The following is an 18307-nucleotide window of genomic DNA, read 5'->3' as shown; positions in this document are numbered from 1 at the left end:
GAGCACACTGAACAAACAGATATTGATCTCTAAGTGTTAACTATACCAGAATAAATCAGGACTGCTGGAAGAAAGTGCTCACTCAGGAGATGTACATGATAAGCCATAAATAGCATCATGACCATGAAGTAAAGTACTGTAAAAGAATCGTACCAGACATGTGAAAACACAAAAGCCACATGGAAGAAGTTCCTACTGGTCAAGTCAAGGCATAAGACCACAAAATGCTCATCATTTCTCAGGGTAAAAATGATAATTTCAGAGCAGAGAGGCCCAGTAGACACCATCACAATCAGATGATGGAGATTGACACCACCACAGTCAGAGCACTGAAGCTGCTACCACCTATAGGGGGCTCATTCCCAGGTATGTTGCACTGAGAACTCAGCATCCTTTCATGCAACACTCACCTGATGCATGCAGCTGAGAGTCACCAAATGAACTGCTCCAGGTTGTAAAAAGACAGGAAAAGTATGTTTCTGGAGAGGATTCTGAGGCAGAATATAAACAGAGACAGTAGGGATAACTGGGGAAATTTGAGCAGCTCTGGATTGGATCCTGGGAAAGTCATGTTTATTGTCTAGGGTGTGCAGATGATGATGTGTCCTCCCTAATTGGAGTCTGCAGTAGGGAGTATTTGGGGTGAAAGGGCATGATGACAGATAGAAACTATGTAGGGAGCATCAGAAAGGGAAGGAGGGGCTGTAGATGCAGTGAAATCAAGGAGAGAAGAGTAGGAGTTCACTGGTTTTGTTCTTGGATCCTTTCTGTCAGTAGGAAATATGTTTCTATAGTTTTAAAGATGAGATGTCTAAATCTCAGCTATTGAAAATTTTCCTATAAATATTTCCAAACATTTTTCTATCTTGAGAAAAGGAAACATCATTTCTTAAATTTCATTCCTCCACTTCTTCAGGCCCCAAATCTTAGCAGTTTGTCTGGATCCTACCATCCCAGGTCCAGTCCTGATCTGATTCTCTTAGTTCCCTTGAAAACAAACCCAGAAACCATCCACTTCTCACCACGATCCTCCTAGTCAAAACTCCATCATCTTTCAGTGGATCCTTCATGGGGTCCTCCCTCACCCTTGCTCTACAGCACAGTCTTGTATACAGCATTTGTTCTTCTCTAGAACTCTCAAAACATCCTCATGTCCCCTAGTGACAGGAAAAGCCATACTTCTTACATGGCCTCTGAGGACAATGCAGTCTGCAACCAGATCCACTCCACCTCATGTCCTAATCCACCCGTGAAGGGCTAAACTGGGTCCTTCCCAAACTAAGAGGTTAAAATCCTATCCCCCAGTGCCTCAGGATGTGGCCACATTGGACATAGTGCTTTCAAAAAGGTCTTTAAATTTAAATGAGGTCATTGAGGGTCCTCATCTGCCTGTCCAATTAGGAGCAGATTAGGGCAAAAACATACAACAGAGTTGATGGTCATCTACAAGCCGAGGACAGAGGCCAAGGAAGAAACTAACCTGAGGATGCATCAACTCAAATTACTGCCTCCAGAGCCATAAGAAAATTGATGTGTTTTTTGTTAAGCCCCCAGCCAACCTCCACTATTCTCAGTACTATTCTCAGTACCAAGGTCTGTCCTGGCCTCTGTCATGTTCCACACACATGGACATACTCTGCCTCAGGGCAACTGGTTGCTTCTTCCAACTAGAACGCTCTGGTAAATTCATAGCATCTCTCTCTCTCTCTCTCTCTCTCTCTCTCTCTCTCTCTCTCTCTCTCTCTCTCTCTCTCTCTCCTCCTGTGTCCCATGCTTGTTGTCTTCCCTGACCTTCCTGCTATTTGTTGACTGTATCACACTAGCCAAGAGAAACATTTTTTTAACATTCTGGATCCCCTGCACCAAGAATACCAGGTACATAGCAATGAACAGAGTAAATAAATGAAAAAACAACGTTGCCAAAGCATTTACCTTTTCAGGAGTTTAATGATCTTATATGCTGTGTTCCAGTCTAAACCAGTTGTGGGCTCATCCAGGAACAAGATGGAAGGATCAAGGATCAGTTCCATTCCTATACTAACCATTTTTCTCTCTCCTTTAGATTTCACCTGAAACACAAATTATTATCATCATCCACATGAATGAGTGTAACGTCACTGTCATTTGGGGAATTAATCTGTACCATTCTTCAGAGACATGTTATCTCATTATGCTCATTATTTTGTACATCATGTAAATGACACCTGGGAGAAGGAGAAGGTGTCTCATTCACCACATGCATAAGCTGAGCCCCAGTGCAGAGTTGCCAAGTGACTGCACCTGATATGAAGCTCAGGCTTTTAATAGTCCTTTATGTTCCTAACCAAGTCAAATATTTAGTTTTAAGATAATAAGTTGCAACACTAAAGAATACCATTCTGACATAAGGAAATCCCTATTAAGATAGGAGAGGAAAAGGAAACTGCCTGTAGTGATCTTTCAGTGTGCTCTAACAACCTCCCTCTGACACACCACCTCCACAAAATGATCCCAAGTGGACCAATAAACAGAGAGTCAACTTGGGGCCAGGAAGGTATGTTTTTTACCATACCATTTTAGCATCTTTTCAGTTTAATATTTTTCCCTAAACTGATGCTTTGTATACCTAACTTACCTCGGTACACCTGATTCATCTTTTCAGAAAAATCCAGGTAAGCGGATAATCCACAGGACAACTGGCCCAATCTTTACAACAAGTAAATGTGTGGGAAGGGAGAAAGAAGATTTGGGGGAGGTAAAAAGTAGGAAACAGATCTGGAATTTGAAATCTACAAACAGATCATAATTAAATGCTACCCATGGCCCTTGATTGGATTCTATTAACCAATGAAGTATAAAAGACATTTGGGTACCTTGACCAAAATGTTATATGCATGTACAAATCTGCCAATATGAAATCTACTATTCTGTATAACTATTGTAAACTAAAAAAAATACTTGAATATAAATATGAGCTTGATGCTACTAAAATGTAATTGCTGGGCATTTTAGGAAACCTTTCCCAAAGGAGACTTTTCTTGAAATTTTCCTCTACTTTAAGTAAGATATTATGACCAATAACATAATGTCTTATGGGCTTCAGATTTTGACTAGCTAGTCAGTACTGAACAGAGAATAATTTACAAAGAAAAAAGTTAACAAGGTATTGAATGTCAAATGTCTGTCCTATTTTTCATCTTCCCTTTATATCAATGTTTATTTACTACCTTTAAACAAAATAGATTTAAGACCAAGAAAACCATAAGAATCATGAAATTTAAAAAAATCATCTATATTAAATCTTCATCAACCATGGGTCTAAAGCAATTGTTTATTGTATTTTTAATAATATAAATGATTGTCACAAAATAGATGGACTTGAAACAGGTGACGATATGGAGATATTTTCCAGTTTGATCATTGATAATGGTTGGTAAGGTAAGGAAATGTACTAATTTCTTTTTGCAATTATGTGAGGAGAGGAAAACAAATGAGAAATTGAAGAAAATTATATTAATGATAAAGTGACATTAATTATTAGATAATTAATCATATCATTTGAGTAATCAGACTATTTTCTACATTTCTGTTATTTTAAAATATCCTAAGAGCCACAAAAATAAACTATTTGAATCAATTAGTTTATATGATTCTAAGATGCCAACAACTGCCCTTGTATGTTTCCCCTGGAAATCCAAGCAAGCAACTCAGGCAAGTACCTACTTGGAGCTAAATAAGACAGTAAAGAAAGTGCCTTTCTAGGAACACAAAATTAGTTCCAAAGTAAACACAGTCAATCAACAAACAAAAATAAGTGGTGAAAGGTGGCATCCCAGGTTATTAAAAAAATACACTAATCATGAGAGGCTATCAGGAAAGACCATGGGAAACAACAGCCAGTAGAACCCACTACCTTCATTGCCTCTAAGTAGGGAGATAACAGGATGAACCACAGGCTTACAGTTTTTGTTTGTTGGTTTGTTTGTGGTGCTGGGAACTGAACCCAGAGCCCCATAATTGATAGTCAAGTGCCCCACCAAAGAGCCACATCACAAGCCCCCTGGGTAATACATTCTAAATAGCTTATTTTTGCACTAAGCTCCTAATGTCTACTTATCACACCACCTACACCTATTAATCAACTGTAAACTTGGCACCTTTGTCTCCCTTTATCTGCATGATCCTGCACAACTCACACAAGGAAGATTTACTTTCTCTATTGTGTTCCTCTTGTCCACAACTATATCTCTAATACCTCAAAGATAGGGGCATGACAGAGTCTGGAAATAAATACTGGGGAAGAAAAAAATACAGAGTTCGAGGGAGAGGATGAGAGAAGAAAAAGGATATAGAAAAATAACTTAATCACTACATGAATGAGAAGTAACTACTGAGGTAACCAAATATAATTTGGAAGCCAAAATACACTGAAGTGAATCCCAGAGCAAGAATCCTTGGATTAGACTGGTGAAGATGGTGAAAGGGAGCTAGAAAGTCCCAATCACCTCTCAACACAGAAAGAGGCAGTGAAGGAAAAGCAGAAGTGAGATTCTCATGACAAAATAAATACTTTAAGAAGCAATATTGCAAAATCTGATACCTGGAGAGACTTAAAGCTTAGTTACCAGAGTAGAAAATAAGTGCAGAGTCTCCTAACCTTAAAACCGAATCAGGTAGGTGAAGTGGGGAGGGGCAAGTGAAGGAGAAAGGTGGGAGCAGAAAAACTCTTAAGCTTACCCACTTAAAAATAAGTAGAAAGGCAGAAAAAAATTTAAGTGTGACAGGAAAAGCAGAGTCCTAAAAACAGAAAAAACAGCTTAAAACCAAATCTGAAAAGAAAACTGAGCTGGAAACCACAGTCATCTCATGGCACCTTCAGCCCTTTAAATTCATCCCCTTAAATCAACATGGCCACTTCCCAAACCTAGACAGCTGCACCACAAACCACAGAATTCCTGCACTCATAGTCTTGTATGCACAGACAACCACCAGGATCTTCAACACCATTAAAAGGATCCTATGGAGGGGAACAGGTACACAGTGAGCCACAGTACTAAATAGGCACACTCCGGAACCTACATCCTGATCTCCTGCACACAATAGAAACAACCAACATCCAACACTACACCCTCCAAGCAGTCAGCTTCAGGCCCCTGAGCTGACAAACCAGAATCAGTTGTGGAGGTTCACAGCACCTTACAAGTTTACTACTATGCCCCTGTAATCAGGACAGATCCATAGCCAAAGAATGATGGTAATCTGCTAAATGTCCAAACCCCACTGAAATCCAAACCCAGATTCAAAAAGATTTTTTTTTTCACCTAGGCATGGTTTACTATAAATTAATTCTAACACAAACTTTGATCATATACAACTCCTTAACTTGAATGATAGTTGCTACCCAATAACCAACATTGTACCTTCAAACCATTTGGATGTATTTCATCTAATGGTATAAAGCATTTAATTGAAATTGATCTTCAATATTTGTTTTCCTAGCTCTAGCTTATAAATGCTCCTCTTACACCTATTCATTCTCTGGCATTATTTGCTACTAAAAATATATACCATCCATCTATTACTCCTTTATACATGGGCCTTTTATATCTTTTCTATCTTTCTTTATTATTTTCACTCTCTCTTTTCCCTACCCATTTTTGCCCAACCTTTCTTCTTTCTCCCCATTTAGCCCTCATTTAAGGCTCTAGTATATTTACTAAACTTAATAACTATTTTTTTTACCTAGTCCAGAAACTTATTCCACGTTTACACCTGGATTTGAAGAACCATGGAAAACAACAGCTACAAATTTTAGTTGTTCATAAAGTTGAGGAGCATAAGGCTTGGCTCAGAAGCTATGATAGTAAATAGGGTTCAGTGGCATCTCTGAAATTGGTGCTGATATTGGGATCAGCAGAGATCAAATGTGGACTTAAAAAAACAATATCTGGATTTTCTACCAACCCAGGTCTTTTAAGATAAAGAAACTCAAAAAGTAGTCCCTCTCTTAAAAGAAGTGAGAACTACACCTATAGATGGGTAGACATACAAACAGTATGAACCATCCTAAACAGCCCATAATGCTTCGACTGAGTCCATTGACACTACAGTGGAGGAAATGTCAGAGGAAGAATTTAGGAAGTTCATAGTTAAAATGCTCTGTGACCTAAATGAAGATGTATTAAGTGATATTAGAGAGAAAATACAGGAAATGAAAGATTATTTCAATAAAGATACACAAATTCTGAAAAGAAACCAAATGGATATTCTAGAAATAAAACACTCAAGAAACCGAAATAAAAGTATCACCAATAGAGTAGACCACTTTGGGAGATAGATTTTAAGGCCTCAAAGACAAAGTATATAATATTGAAAATAAAATTAACCATAAAGAAAATATGTTAAGAGACCATGAATAGAATATTCAAGAAATATGGGATAACATTAAACCACCAAATTTAAGATTCACTGGGATAGATAAAGAATCTGGAATTTGAGCTAAAGGGTGCACAATCTTTTGAATGAAATAATATCAGAATAATTTCCAAACCTTAAGAATAAAATATAAACTCAAATAAAAAGGTATATAAGACTCAAATTATACAAGATCACAATAGATCCACTCTAATCACATTATAATGAAATGCCAAAATAAGGATAGAATTGTAAGGACTGCAGGAAAAAAATGGCTGATCACATTTAGAGCTAAATCAATACAGATTATAGCTGATTTCTCAACCCAAACCCTAAAACCAAAAGGATTTGAAATATTATATACAAAGCTCTGAAAGAAAAATGGATGCCAACCAATAATTCTATACCCAGCAAAATTAAGCTTCAAAATTAAACATGAAATAAAAACCTTCCATGATTAAACAGAACCAAAAGAATTCATAACTAGTAAGCCTGAACTACAGGACACAATGAAATATTTTATGAAGAAGAAATGAAGAATAAAAACGAAAAGCAGCATAGGAATGAAGTGCACTAGTAAAATAGATAAAGAAGAATCAAGTCCACCTTAAACATTAGAAATAAAACAAAATGTCAGAGAATAAAAGTCATCTCTATATAACAACATTGAAGGTAAATGATCTAAAATTATTCAATCAAAAGACACAGGTTAGCAGATTGGATTAAAAAACAAGCCTCAACATAATGCTGGCTACAAGAGATTCACCTTAGAGGCAAATACATCCATAGACTGAAGGTGACAGGATAAAAAAGACATAGCATTCAAATTGTACTCATGAACAATTAGGGGTAGCAATTATCACATCAGATAAAGTGGACTTTTAGCCATAATTAATCAGAAGAGACAAAGAATGTCACTTCAAGCTGTTTAAGGGAATCATATATCCACAAAATAATGACCATAAATATTAATGTCCCAAACAACAGAACATCTACATATATCCAACAAACCCTTATCAATATTAAGAACCAAATAGATCACAAAACTATATACTGAGTGACTTTTAACACACCTCTCTCATCACTGGATAGATCATCCAAACGTAAACTAAATAAAGATTCTACAGAATAAAAAATACAATGAATAAGTGGAATGAACAGTCAATATCCATGGAATATTTCATGAATCAATCACTCAATTCACTTTCTTCTCAGTAGCACATGGAGCATTTTCTAAAATAGACCATACTTTAGGTCACAAGGCAAATCTTTGCAAATATAGATAATACCTTGCATTCTATCAGATCATAAAGGAATGAAGTTAGATATAAATAATAAGATTTAAAAAAGATCTCATTCTAACACCAGCAGATTGAATAATAAACACTTGAATGATGAAAGCATAGCAGAAGAAATCAGGGGAGAAATAAAAAATTTAGAAGTAAATGACAATAGTCATAAAACATATCAAAAATCTCTGGGACTGTGTGAAGTCAGTTCTAAGAGGAAAGTTCATAGCATTTAGATCATACATTAAAAGAATAGAAAGATAACAAATAAACAATCTAACATTATATCTTAAGGCCATAGAAAAACAAGAACAAACAAACCAACACCAAAATCAGTAGAAGATAGAAAATAATTAAAATCAGAGCAAAAATCAATGAAATTGAGAATAACAAAAAATTCAAGAGGCCAACAAAAGAAAGAGTTGGATTTTTGAAAGGATAAACAAGATTGATAAACCCTTAGCCAAACTAATGAAAAGAAAGATGAAACAAAAAATTGTCAAAATCTGGGATGAAAAAGGAAATATCACCACAGATACTACTGAAATCTAGAGAACTATTGGAAACCATTTTGAAAATTTATACCTCAATAAGCCAGAAAATCTTGAAGATATTGACAGAAACACATTAAATGATAGTGCTCCAAGATCAAGTGAGTTTCATTCAAGGGATGCAAGTTGGTTCAAAATACAGAAATCAATAAATGTCATTCACCACATACATAGACTTAAGTATAAGAATCATCACATGATTGTCACAATAGATGCAGAAAAACCATTTGACAAAGTATTGCACCTATTCATGTTTGAAACACTAGAAAAACGGCAGAGAAAAGACATTTACCTCAACATTAAAAGCTATATATGACAAACCCATGACCAACATTAGGCTGAAAGAAAAGAAACTGAAATCATTTTCTCTAAAAACAGGAAGAAGGCAAGTATGCCTGCTTTCACAACACCTATTTTTCAACATAGTCCTTGAAATTCTAGCTAGAGAAATCAGGCAAGAGAAGGAATCTCTAGGAATGCATATGTGAAAAGAAGAGCTCAAATTACCTCTGTATACTGATGATATGATCCTATATTTAGAAGAGCCTCAAATAGATCCAGCAGAAGACTTTGAGAGCTCCTAAGTGAATTCAGCAATGTAGCGGGATGGAAGAATAACACCCTTAAATCAATTACATTCCTATATTCCAATAAATAATCTGCTGAAAAAGAAATTAGGAAGCCTATTCTATTCACAATAGCCTCAAAACAAACAAAAAAACAAACAAAAACAAAATCTTGGGAATCAATCTAACAAAAGTGGTGAAGGATCTCTACAATGAAAACTATAGAACACTTATGAAAATAATTGAGAAAGAACACAGAAATAGAAATATCTCTCATATTATAAGACAGGCTGAACGAATATTGTCAAAAGCACTATAAAGATTCAATGCAATTCCCATCAAAATTCCAATGACAAATTTCACAGAACTATAGAAAGCAGTTATATAATTCTGTTGGAAAAATAAAAGATCCAGAATAGCCAAAGCAATTCTAAGTGAGGAAAGCAAATCAGGAGGCATCACAATACTGGACCTCAAATTATAGTACAAAGCTATAATAACAAAAATAGCATGTCACCAAAACAAGCATGAGGACTAATCAAATAGCACAGAAGTCACAGAGATAAACCCACATAATACAGTTATCTCATGATAGCCAAGGTGTCAAAAATATATACTGGAGAAAAGATAGCCTTTTTATGCAGTGGTCTGGGAAAACTGTAAATCCATATAGAATAGAATGAAATTTAACTCTGACCTCTCACTCTGCACACATGTGAACTCAAACTGAATTGGAAACCTAGGAATTAGAATAGAAACCCTGCACCTGCTAGAAGGAAATGCAGGTCCAACATTCCAACATGTCAACACAGGAGCAGACTTTTTAAATAAAACACCTAAAGTGCAAAAAATAAAATAAAAAATCAATAAGTGTGATGGCATCAAATTAAAACAATTCTTCATAAGAAAAGAAAGAATTAAGAGCATAAAGAGACACCTGCAGAATGGGAGAAAATCTTTGCCATATGCTCCCCAGGGCATTAATATCTAGACTATACTAAGAATTCCAAAAAAAAGTAATATCAAATAAATAAATGAACCAATCAATAAATGGACAAAGGAATTAAACAAGTACTTCTCAACAGGAGAAATACAAACTGTCAACAAATACATGAAAACTTGTCAAATATCCCTAGCATCAGGGAAATGCAAATTAAAACTACATTGAGATTTCTTTTTTTTTTTTTTTACTCTCCCTCAAAACTGAAAAATTAAAAACAAAATACTGGGGAAGTAGCTCAGCGGTAGAACACTCTGGGTTCAATTCCAGTACCACAAAATAATAATAATAACAAGTAACAGGGGTTTACTTGATGCTATGACTACATGTTTTTCTTTTTCCTGATCTTCTTTTCCCTAAACTTCTCCCTGATTTTCTTTTCCCTAAACTTCTCTTCTCTGATCTTCTTTTCTCTAAACTTCTCCTCCCTAATCTTTTCCCTAAACTTCTCCTTTCTGATCTCTTCTCTCTCATCTCATTTTCTCTGAATCACCCCCTTGTTCCTGCGAATGGACAGAATCACAGCTTTTGGGAAGGAGTTCCTTGTGTTTCTCCTTTGCTAGCAACACAATAAACACTTTTCCTTTTTCTCAAGATTTTTTTCTTCATTATTGGATTGGTGTTGAGAAAGAGGACTGAACTTTCAGGTATAAACAGAAGAATGTTATTATAAATAGAAGAATTTTATTATTTACACACAACTTGTAAATAATAAAAATATGTACTATGCATTGCCTGATCTCAACCCTATAAACCATTCCTCTTACTACAGGAGGAAGACAGATAAATTCATGGGGTAAATTCAATGTAGTTATTTATTCTTACTGAATATTTTTAATTAATTTTTGCTGAACCCTTGTATCTATAGTTAATTTATGGCTGCAATTGAGAAACAAATGTACTCTCACATGAATTTTGGGGGATATTTTCATTGAAATCAATGAGTAAGATATAAAAAGACAGAGACAAAGGGAAGGACAAGGAAAATATAACTTCAACCTGAAAGTCTTGTGCTCTAACTGTAAAGGACAGAGGAAAAGCTCCATAAACTCAACAAGCCAAAACAACTGTTTACCTGTCCGAGATTTTATTAGCAGGATTGTAGCGGCCAGTTGCAGAAGAGAAGGGGGAGAGAGAGAGAGAGAGGGAGAGAGAAGAGAGAGAGGAGGAGGGGGAGAGAGAGAGGAGAGGGGAAAGAGAGAGAGGGGGAGAGAGAAAGAGGAGAGGGGGAAGAGAGGGGGGAAGAGAGAAAGGAGAGGGGGAAGAGGGGGGGGGGAGAGAGAGAGGAGAGAGGGGAGGAGAGGAGAGTGGGGAAGAGAGAAGGGAGAGTAAGAAAGAGAGGGAGAGCAAGAGAATAAGAGAGCTATATTGAGATTTCATCTCACTCTAATTAGAGTGGAAATTATCAAGTATACAAATAACAAATAAGAATTTTAATGCATTCCACTGTCATTTAGTTTTTTAAAAATCAATAAAAAATACAAATAACAATAAATGTTGATTAGGTTGGGGGGAAAATGTACACTCATAAATGGTTGGTGGGATTAAAAATTAGTGCAACCACTCTGGAAAGCAATATGGAGATTTTGCAAAAAACTAGGAATGGAAGCACCGTTTGATCCAGTTAGCCCACTCCTTGGAATATGTCTAAAACATTTAAAATCAGCATACTAAACTGATGCAGTCACAAGGTTTATAGCAGCACAATTCACTATAGCCAAGCTATAAAACCAAACTAGGTGCAGCACTTCAACAGATAAATGGATACAGAAATGTGGTATGTATACAGAATGGAGTATTACTGTCATAAAGGATGACATTATTGCATCTGCCAGTAAATGGATGGAACAGAAGTCTATCATGCTAAGTGACAGTAGCCTGTCTCAAAAAGCTGAGGTTTTTGTGAAAGCTAATCCAAAATAAGAATATGGGTGATTTAAAAAAATTAAAAGTTCAGTGGAATAGCCTAAGGGAGGTGAAGGGTATGGAGGAGGGATATGATCGGGAAAGGCAGTGGAATGAATCACACCTAAATTTCCTATGTGCATATATGAAAAAACAACAATGAATCCCCCAATCATGTATATCCACAAGACACCAATTTAAAAAAAAAACTGTAAGTAAATATCAGAAGTTTCAGTAGAGCAGAGGGAAGTGTACAGGGGCAGAGAGGAGTGGAAGTGAAAGCATTGGGGACTGAATTAGAACAAAACATGTTCCTTGCTTTTCTAATTATTTCAAAATGAATCCTAATGTTATATACAAATAAAAAGAACCCATTAAAAAGAATTCTTGGATTCTTTTCATTTATTGAGTCCCGAGGTATATTTCAAAAAACAATGTAACAATGTTCCCCAGGGAAAGAGATGGAGAAGAGCAGCTAAGTGAGGAAAGAGAGAAACAAAAAGAAGAAAAGTCAGTGAAATGACATCAAATGATCTGTTTCTTAACAATGAGGGTGGGAGGACCATGGAAAAGCCATTTGGGGCTCTCTCCACATAGACCATCTCCATTCCCAGGATCCACCACAGTTAAGATTGTTTTTTTACTTTTTTGAAGTGGGAATCTGGTCTCTTTTTTCATTATCACAGAAAGCAGCCAGTTTTGACCACACACATCTTAACTTCTGATTAAGGTCACATTGACCACACAGGGAAGTCCTCTTTCCTGGTTGTGACTCTGTCAGGAATTTTCACATTACCTTGGAATCTGCCACTTCAGAGAGACCTAACTTTTCAATAACCTTGCTGATTCGATTATTTTTTTCCTTGTTTGACATAGTTGTTGGAAGCCGAAGAGAAGCTGACAACTGTATGTTTTCTCTCACTGACAGGGTGCTCATCACAACATCATCCTGAAGGGAAATGCGGTTTCAGTGAGTCACATTGAATCTTTTCTAAGACCATCACTCCAGTGAATGTAAATTAATTCACAAAAATAACAAACTCAAGGAAAATTTCTAGGTAACGATGAACTTTCAACTCTAAAATTTCAGTGATTCCACAAAGAGCTTCAAGGCCCAGGGAATAATTTTCCTTCCCTATTTTCAAACCCAGATGGAGCACAGGTGATTATGGTGACTTCTAAACACTTCCAGAATGCTTTGTATGAGGATTTGATGGGACATCTTTGGGGAGAAAGAGAGGTGAAGGAAGGGCAAAAGGGCAACAGTAGACCCTTGTGTAAATGATATCAAAGCTAGAATTGATACCATTGCCTACAGGTTCATATTCCAGGCCCTTTATTCCTCTCCTTTTAACTTCTCCATCAATCTTAAGGGAGATTATGTAAATTTGGCGTAAATAAAATTGGTTCCTCCAGCATGTTCAATTGGAAGCATGTTATACTACAAACCAAGGCTCTTGCCCATATAGAAACAGGGGAACCCACTCATACTTACCTGTACCACATATCCTGAATTACATTTGGGTACTCCATGTACCCAAACATCTCCAGATAATCCTCTTGTTTTTTTTTCCTTGCAGCTAACAGACCTAATAGCCTATAAAAGGACACATATGTTGTGAGATTTTTCCTTCCAACAAAGGCCACATCCCTCGCCTAGTCTGAATCCAAATTCCATTCAAAATAGAACATGAACTAGCCAAGTTCTGTAGTTGAACATGTATGTGTGTGTGAGTCTGTACATGCAAGCACATACACAGATTCTTACCTTCCTATTCATCATGTGCTAGAAGAAAGCCAAAAAAAAAAAAAACCATTAAGGCAAGGTATCACCAGATAATCCAGTATAGACCTCCCAAATGACCCTCACCTTGATGGACCCAACCCTGGCAATACACTCCTGTATCTTTGATGCATGTCCTCACAGAACCCTTCTGCTCCTTCTCTTCACTTTTAATATTATTCCCTTCTCTTCCTTCCTAATTAGCCCATAATATGGCCAACTGTTATATGCTAATCACTTTATTATGCTGTGTTAGTAAAGCTAAACTTAATAAGAATTCCTGGTCCTAGGATTAAAACCATAAGATAGTCCAAATGCAGGTCATCCATAGGACCTAGGACCAGACAAGGTAAGCACGGCAAATGCTTGTGATGTTTAAAAGCACACTGAAACTGTACCAAAAAGGCTTATTTACACTTTCTTTTGTACTCACAAAGATTTGCCTCCACCTGGGGGTCCCATGATGGCATTAAGGCCAGGTTTCATGATCCCACTGTAAACACAAAATTATACTGATTTATTATTTCACTTTTTAAAGAGTTCTATAGCACAATTTTTCATAACTCTGTGTATAAAGTAAAAACTAAATAAATAAATAAACCTAAAAAAGAGTTCTATAGGTTTAGGGCCTGCAACGAATATATTCAATAAAGGTTGATGAAATTGCAGACAGTAACAAGCACCAAATCTTAAAGAAAAAATTAATTGATTAAAAGTAGTCCAGTATATTAGGGATATAAATCACTAGGACCTATAAGAAAAATGTGTTAGATACCTGAAAATTCCTTTTCATTTATTCTTCAGACCACTAATCCCTTTTGGGAAATGACATATTTCATGTCCACAGTCCATGAAATAATTAGCCATTTCTCATGAATAATCTCCATGACTCTTACTCCTCTTAAAACAGCTTCTGAATAATGTTTGATGATCAGCCTCTTCAAATCCCCTTACCTGCTTCCCAGTCAAGTTACACACAATTAAAGAAAAACTGATTTGTAGACTATCAGCAGTAGTGTCCTCACTTTTAAAATCTAATCAGAACAAAAATCAACACATCTTAAGTAGAAATTAAAGACTGGAACAAAGCACTACAGAGTATAAGAAGCTATCACCTGTTCTTTACATTTAAGAAAAACATGTTACCAATTAAGAAAAAAAAAAAGAAAGGAAAAAAGAAAACCAACCCAGGATAGATTTTACTGCTTTGTTCAGTGTCTGATAAATGGACTGGAAAATGCTCAGTTTAGAATTTGGGGACATCCCTCAAGCCTGGAAGTCCTTTAGGGATGCACAGAATAGACACAAGTATGCTTCAATCATATTAAGTGTGTATGTGAGGGTAGTGAACCCTCAGAGTAGAAGGAGGTGACTAAGGCATTACTGACTGTGCTACACTCAAGATAAAGCTGAATTTTGTCCTAAATGTAAGAGGTGAAATTACCAAGAGGAAAGAAACAGAGGAAGGAGAACTAAGGGCAGGGACAATTCAATTGCACAGAAATGAGGAAACAGCAGTCTGATTTCACCCATTCACAACTCTGGTATCTATGCCAGTCTCTCTTCAAAATTGCTATGTACATCAAGATGTGTTGTTTTACAGTGGAATCGTTTCAGCACATCTGCCCCACAGCATTCACATCCACTATGAGTTTGGTATTCATGGTCTGAGGCACCTGCTCTGTCTCCCAATGATACTAGGACTGCTGGAGACTGAAGTAAAACGTGATTTTCACTTTGCTCATTGACTGGGGAGGATCTCATTCAATCACTTGACTACCATAATGAGAGTGTGGTAAATCAGGAGCAGGCTGTGACACAGAAAAATCTTACCCTTGTGGTAACCTTCCTCTGCCAGTGTAAAAACATGCTAATGACTGGGCATATCTGGGGGGTGTAGGTCAGTGTTAGAGTGGGTGATTAGCATGCACAAAGTCTTGGGTTCAATCATTAGCAAACTTCCAAATTAAAAAGTCTTGGGTAAACGCTCAAAGTGCATTTTTCTACAGTTCTTAATGCATCTTCTTTATTAATAGCTACCCAACAATTACTTCTAAAATGAGCATAAAAAACCTTATTATTCACTAAGGCTTCATTGCCTGGTAAACTTCCCAGGTTTTTAAGAGATGAACTCAAGAAAGGAGCAATCGATCCTGAATGATTCAACCAGAAATTGAATACGAATGTGTTCAGACAAAACATTTCTTAGGTACTGCTGTTTGGCTTTCTCTGACACTTAAACCCCAGTGTTATAGGAAACAGAAGTAGGAGTAGAATCCCCAAATGCCACAGTTCCAATGTGGAACAGTGGCTAATTCCACATCCATTTAGACAAAACAATCATGACCTGTCTATTATGTGTGGACCAGATACTCTTCCAGGACAGGGGCTAGTGGTGAGAAAAAATCAAGCAGACCAAACAAAATCCCAGACCCCTAGAGTACACACTCTAGTTCAGAGACAAGCACCCTACAGCTTGTCACTTATTTTCTATTTTCACAAACACTGTGATTGGACAGAGCCATGCTCATTGGTTTAAGAAGAATCTAGAGCTGCTTTCATGCTACAATGACAGTTAAAACTGTCAACTATGGCTCATCATTCCCTGTATACTCACCCTCCCTCCACCCTTTTCTAGCCCCTCACAAGCCATTTTCCCCCTCATTTTCTGCTTACAGCATGTGCCTGCAGAGATCCTCTCTCCTCATACTGTAAAACCTTCACAACAAGACTGTGTGTCTGACTGTTACCACTTCTCCCTCCTGCCCTCCCCCATTACACACAGCACACTGAATCCCAAATACTGAGTTCATGGCATGAAAGAAACCTGAATGATAGCTATTGGGTTTATTATATTTTACTAGATTGAGGTCCACCCTTTGGTATTGTTTTGTTTATGGTCAGAGGAGGTAAATGCCATTCCTGGCGTGGTCAACCTCCCCACATACATACTCTCTCTCTCTCTCTCTCTCTCTCTCTCTCTCTCTCTCTCTCTCTCCCCCCCCTCCCTCCCTTCCTCCCCCTCTCTTTCTCTCACACATATACACAAACATACACAGAATACCTGGCACTCCAATTCAGGGAGAGGGGTTTATATTCTGTCTTTGAATACTTTAATCGATCACAGCAAACAATGCAGGCAAACTGCTCTAGTTTTCTGAATCTCATTAGATTGCAAGGTTTCCAACGACACAGGGCATGTCTCTGTCACTAGCATCTTACACAACACCAGGCACCACTAGGCACCCGAAATTTGTTGTATAAGTGAGTCTCCACCTTAGTGTACTGAGTCCCTAGTCGATTACCTGGAAAGAATAATTGAGGTAAATGAAACCTTGCACATTGTGTGCTTTGTAACTATTCAACCTGCAAATATTCAAAGCATGGCACATTCTACCTCTTTCATCACAAAATATGTAAGAACAAATATTTGTTAATTACTGTGTTTCACCAAAGTCTTCTCAGATTTTAATAAGTCAAGTCTATCTAATGATGTAGCAAAATATCAAAGCCTGTCATCCACCATTCCTCTCCTTATTCTCCTATTCAGGATTTCTCAATGGATACAAGAGAAAGACAAGAAGTAGGCAAGTCGGCAGGTGTTGCTGTGTGGACAGAGTTCTAATGTTACACAGCAGCCCTGGCCTCAGGCTGGTCAGCCCCCAGATTCTCACCATTTCTTTCCCATCCATACCTCAACATTTTCTATGCTATCTTGTTACTTCATTGTCCTCTGAAGGGAGTTAGCTGGTGTTAACAGAGAAGTGTAAAGTCATGTAAAAAATATCAAGAAAACAGAACAAACTTATTACATAGAGATCTGCTTTTATAACCACTGCCCAGACTTGAACAGCCTGGAGAAGGTGCTTACTTGACTAGAAATAATCATTTTCCTTATTACACAAACATAACTCATAGGGCATGGTACCTGAGGAAAGACAAAATCATATCCTGATACCATAGAGGGGAAGCAGAGTATCAGAAATATCAGAAAAACATTGACATCCCTAATGGCCAGCATCTATGAACTTAAGAAGGTACCTGGGAGTGATAGGTTACAGAGAAACACTCATTTCCCTCCTACTTTGGGTCTCACTTCAACATCACATTTTGAATTCTGAATTTGATGCTCGATAAAAAGTATAAAAATCATAAATATTAGGTACTTTAAAAACCACATAATTTCAATTGTTATAGGGATCTTATATTTAAGTATGTTCTATCTGTCTTTATAAGAGCAAGTAATAAGTACATTTTTATAGACAATATAACAATTTAAATTGTTATAAATAGACCATTCATTTAAAACAGGTCTATTGAAAAGTAAAGTATCTTCACAATATACTATTGTTTTGACCTCCTTGCCTCTAGAACATAAAGGACATAAGGTGTACAGCTACTTAAAATGCATCTGTCTCAAAAATATTAGAGTAGTGAAATAGAGACACATTCAATTTCACAGTTTGGAAAAATCATGGTTATAATTTTATACCCACAATCAAAAAGCAATAAACTGAAAAAAATGGGGCTCCTTTCACCAAAACACAAAGCTTATTCACAAATAACTAAATGGCACATTGATTGTTCAGTTTCTCAAACAATGATTGATATACATAACACAATCACTTTTAGGAGTGGTTTGTCAGTGCAGTTCTTTTCAAAGCTAAACATACACGTAAGTGTCCAATCATTTCAGTCCTAGTTTAGCCGAGATAAATGCAAGCATTTCTCAGTATATCTGTACAAAATCTTGAACACAAATATTCATAGCAATTTATTGGTAATAGCCAAAACTTGGATGTTCATTATAGGTCAATAAA

General features: G+C 36.7%; 1 protein-coding gene across 1 annotated transcript in view; it reads right to left on the bottom strand.

Annotated features, from left to right (window-relative positions):
• The window catches only part of LOC144251731 (broad substrate specificity ATP-binding cassette transporter ABCG2-like), a 108188-nt gene that overhangs the window by 12365 nt on the left and 77516 nt on the right, over positions 1-18307 (bottom strand). Inside the window, exons 4-7 of the mRNA XM_077794494.1 lie at positions 12501-12653; positions 2591-2609; positions 2458-2475; positions 1933-2053 (exon numbers count right to left, since the gene is read on the bottom strand). Coding sequence (XP_077650620.1) covers positions 1933-2053; positions 2458-2475; positions 2591-2609; positions 12501-12653 — 311 coding nt within the window. The remainder of the gene's footprint in view (positions 1-1932; positions 2054-2457; positions 2476-2590; positions 2610-12500; positions 12654-18307) is intronic.

The sequence above is a fragment of the Urocitellus parryii genome, unplaced genomic scaffold (assembly GCF_045843805.1).
Source record: "Urocitellus parryii isolate mUroPar1 unplaced genomic scaffold, mUroPar1.hap1 Scaffold_173, whole genome shotgun sequence".
NCBI classification, from domain to species: domain Eukaryota; kingdom Metazoa; phylum Chordata; class Mammalia; order Rodentia; family Sciuridae; genus Urocitellus; species Urocitellus parryii.
The sequence above is the reverse complement of the archived record's forward strand: the minus strand, read 5'-3'. Positions and strand labels throughout refer to the sequence as shown.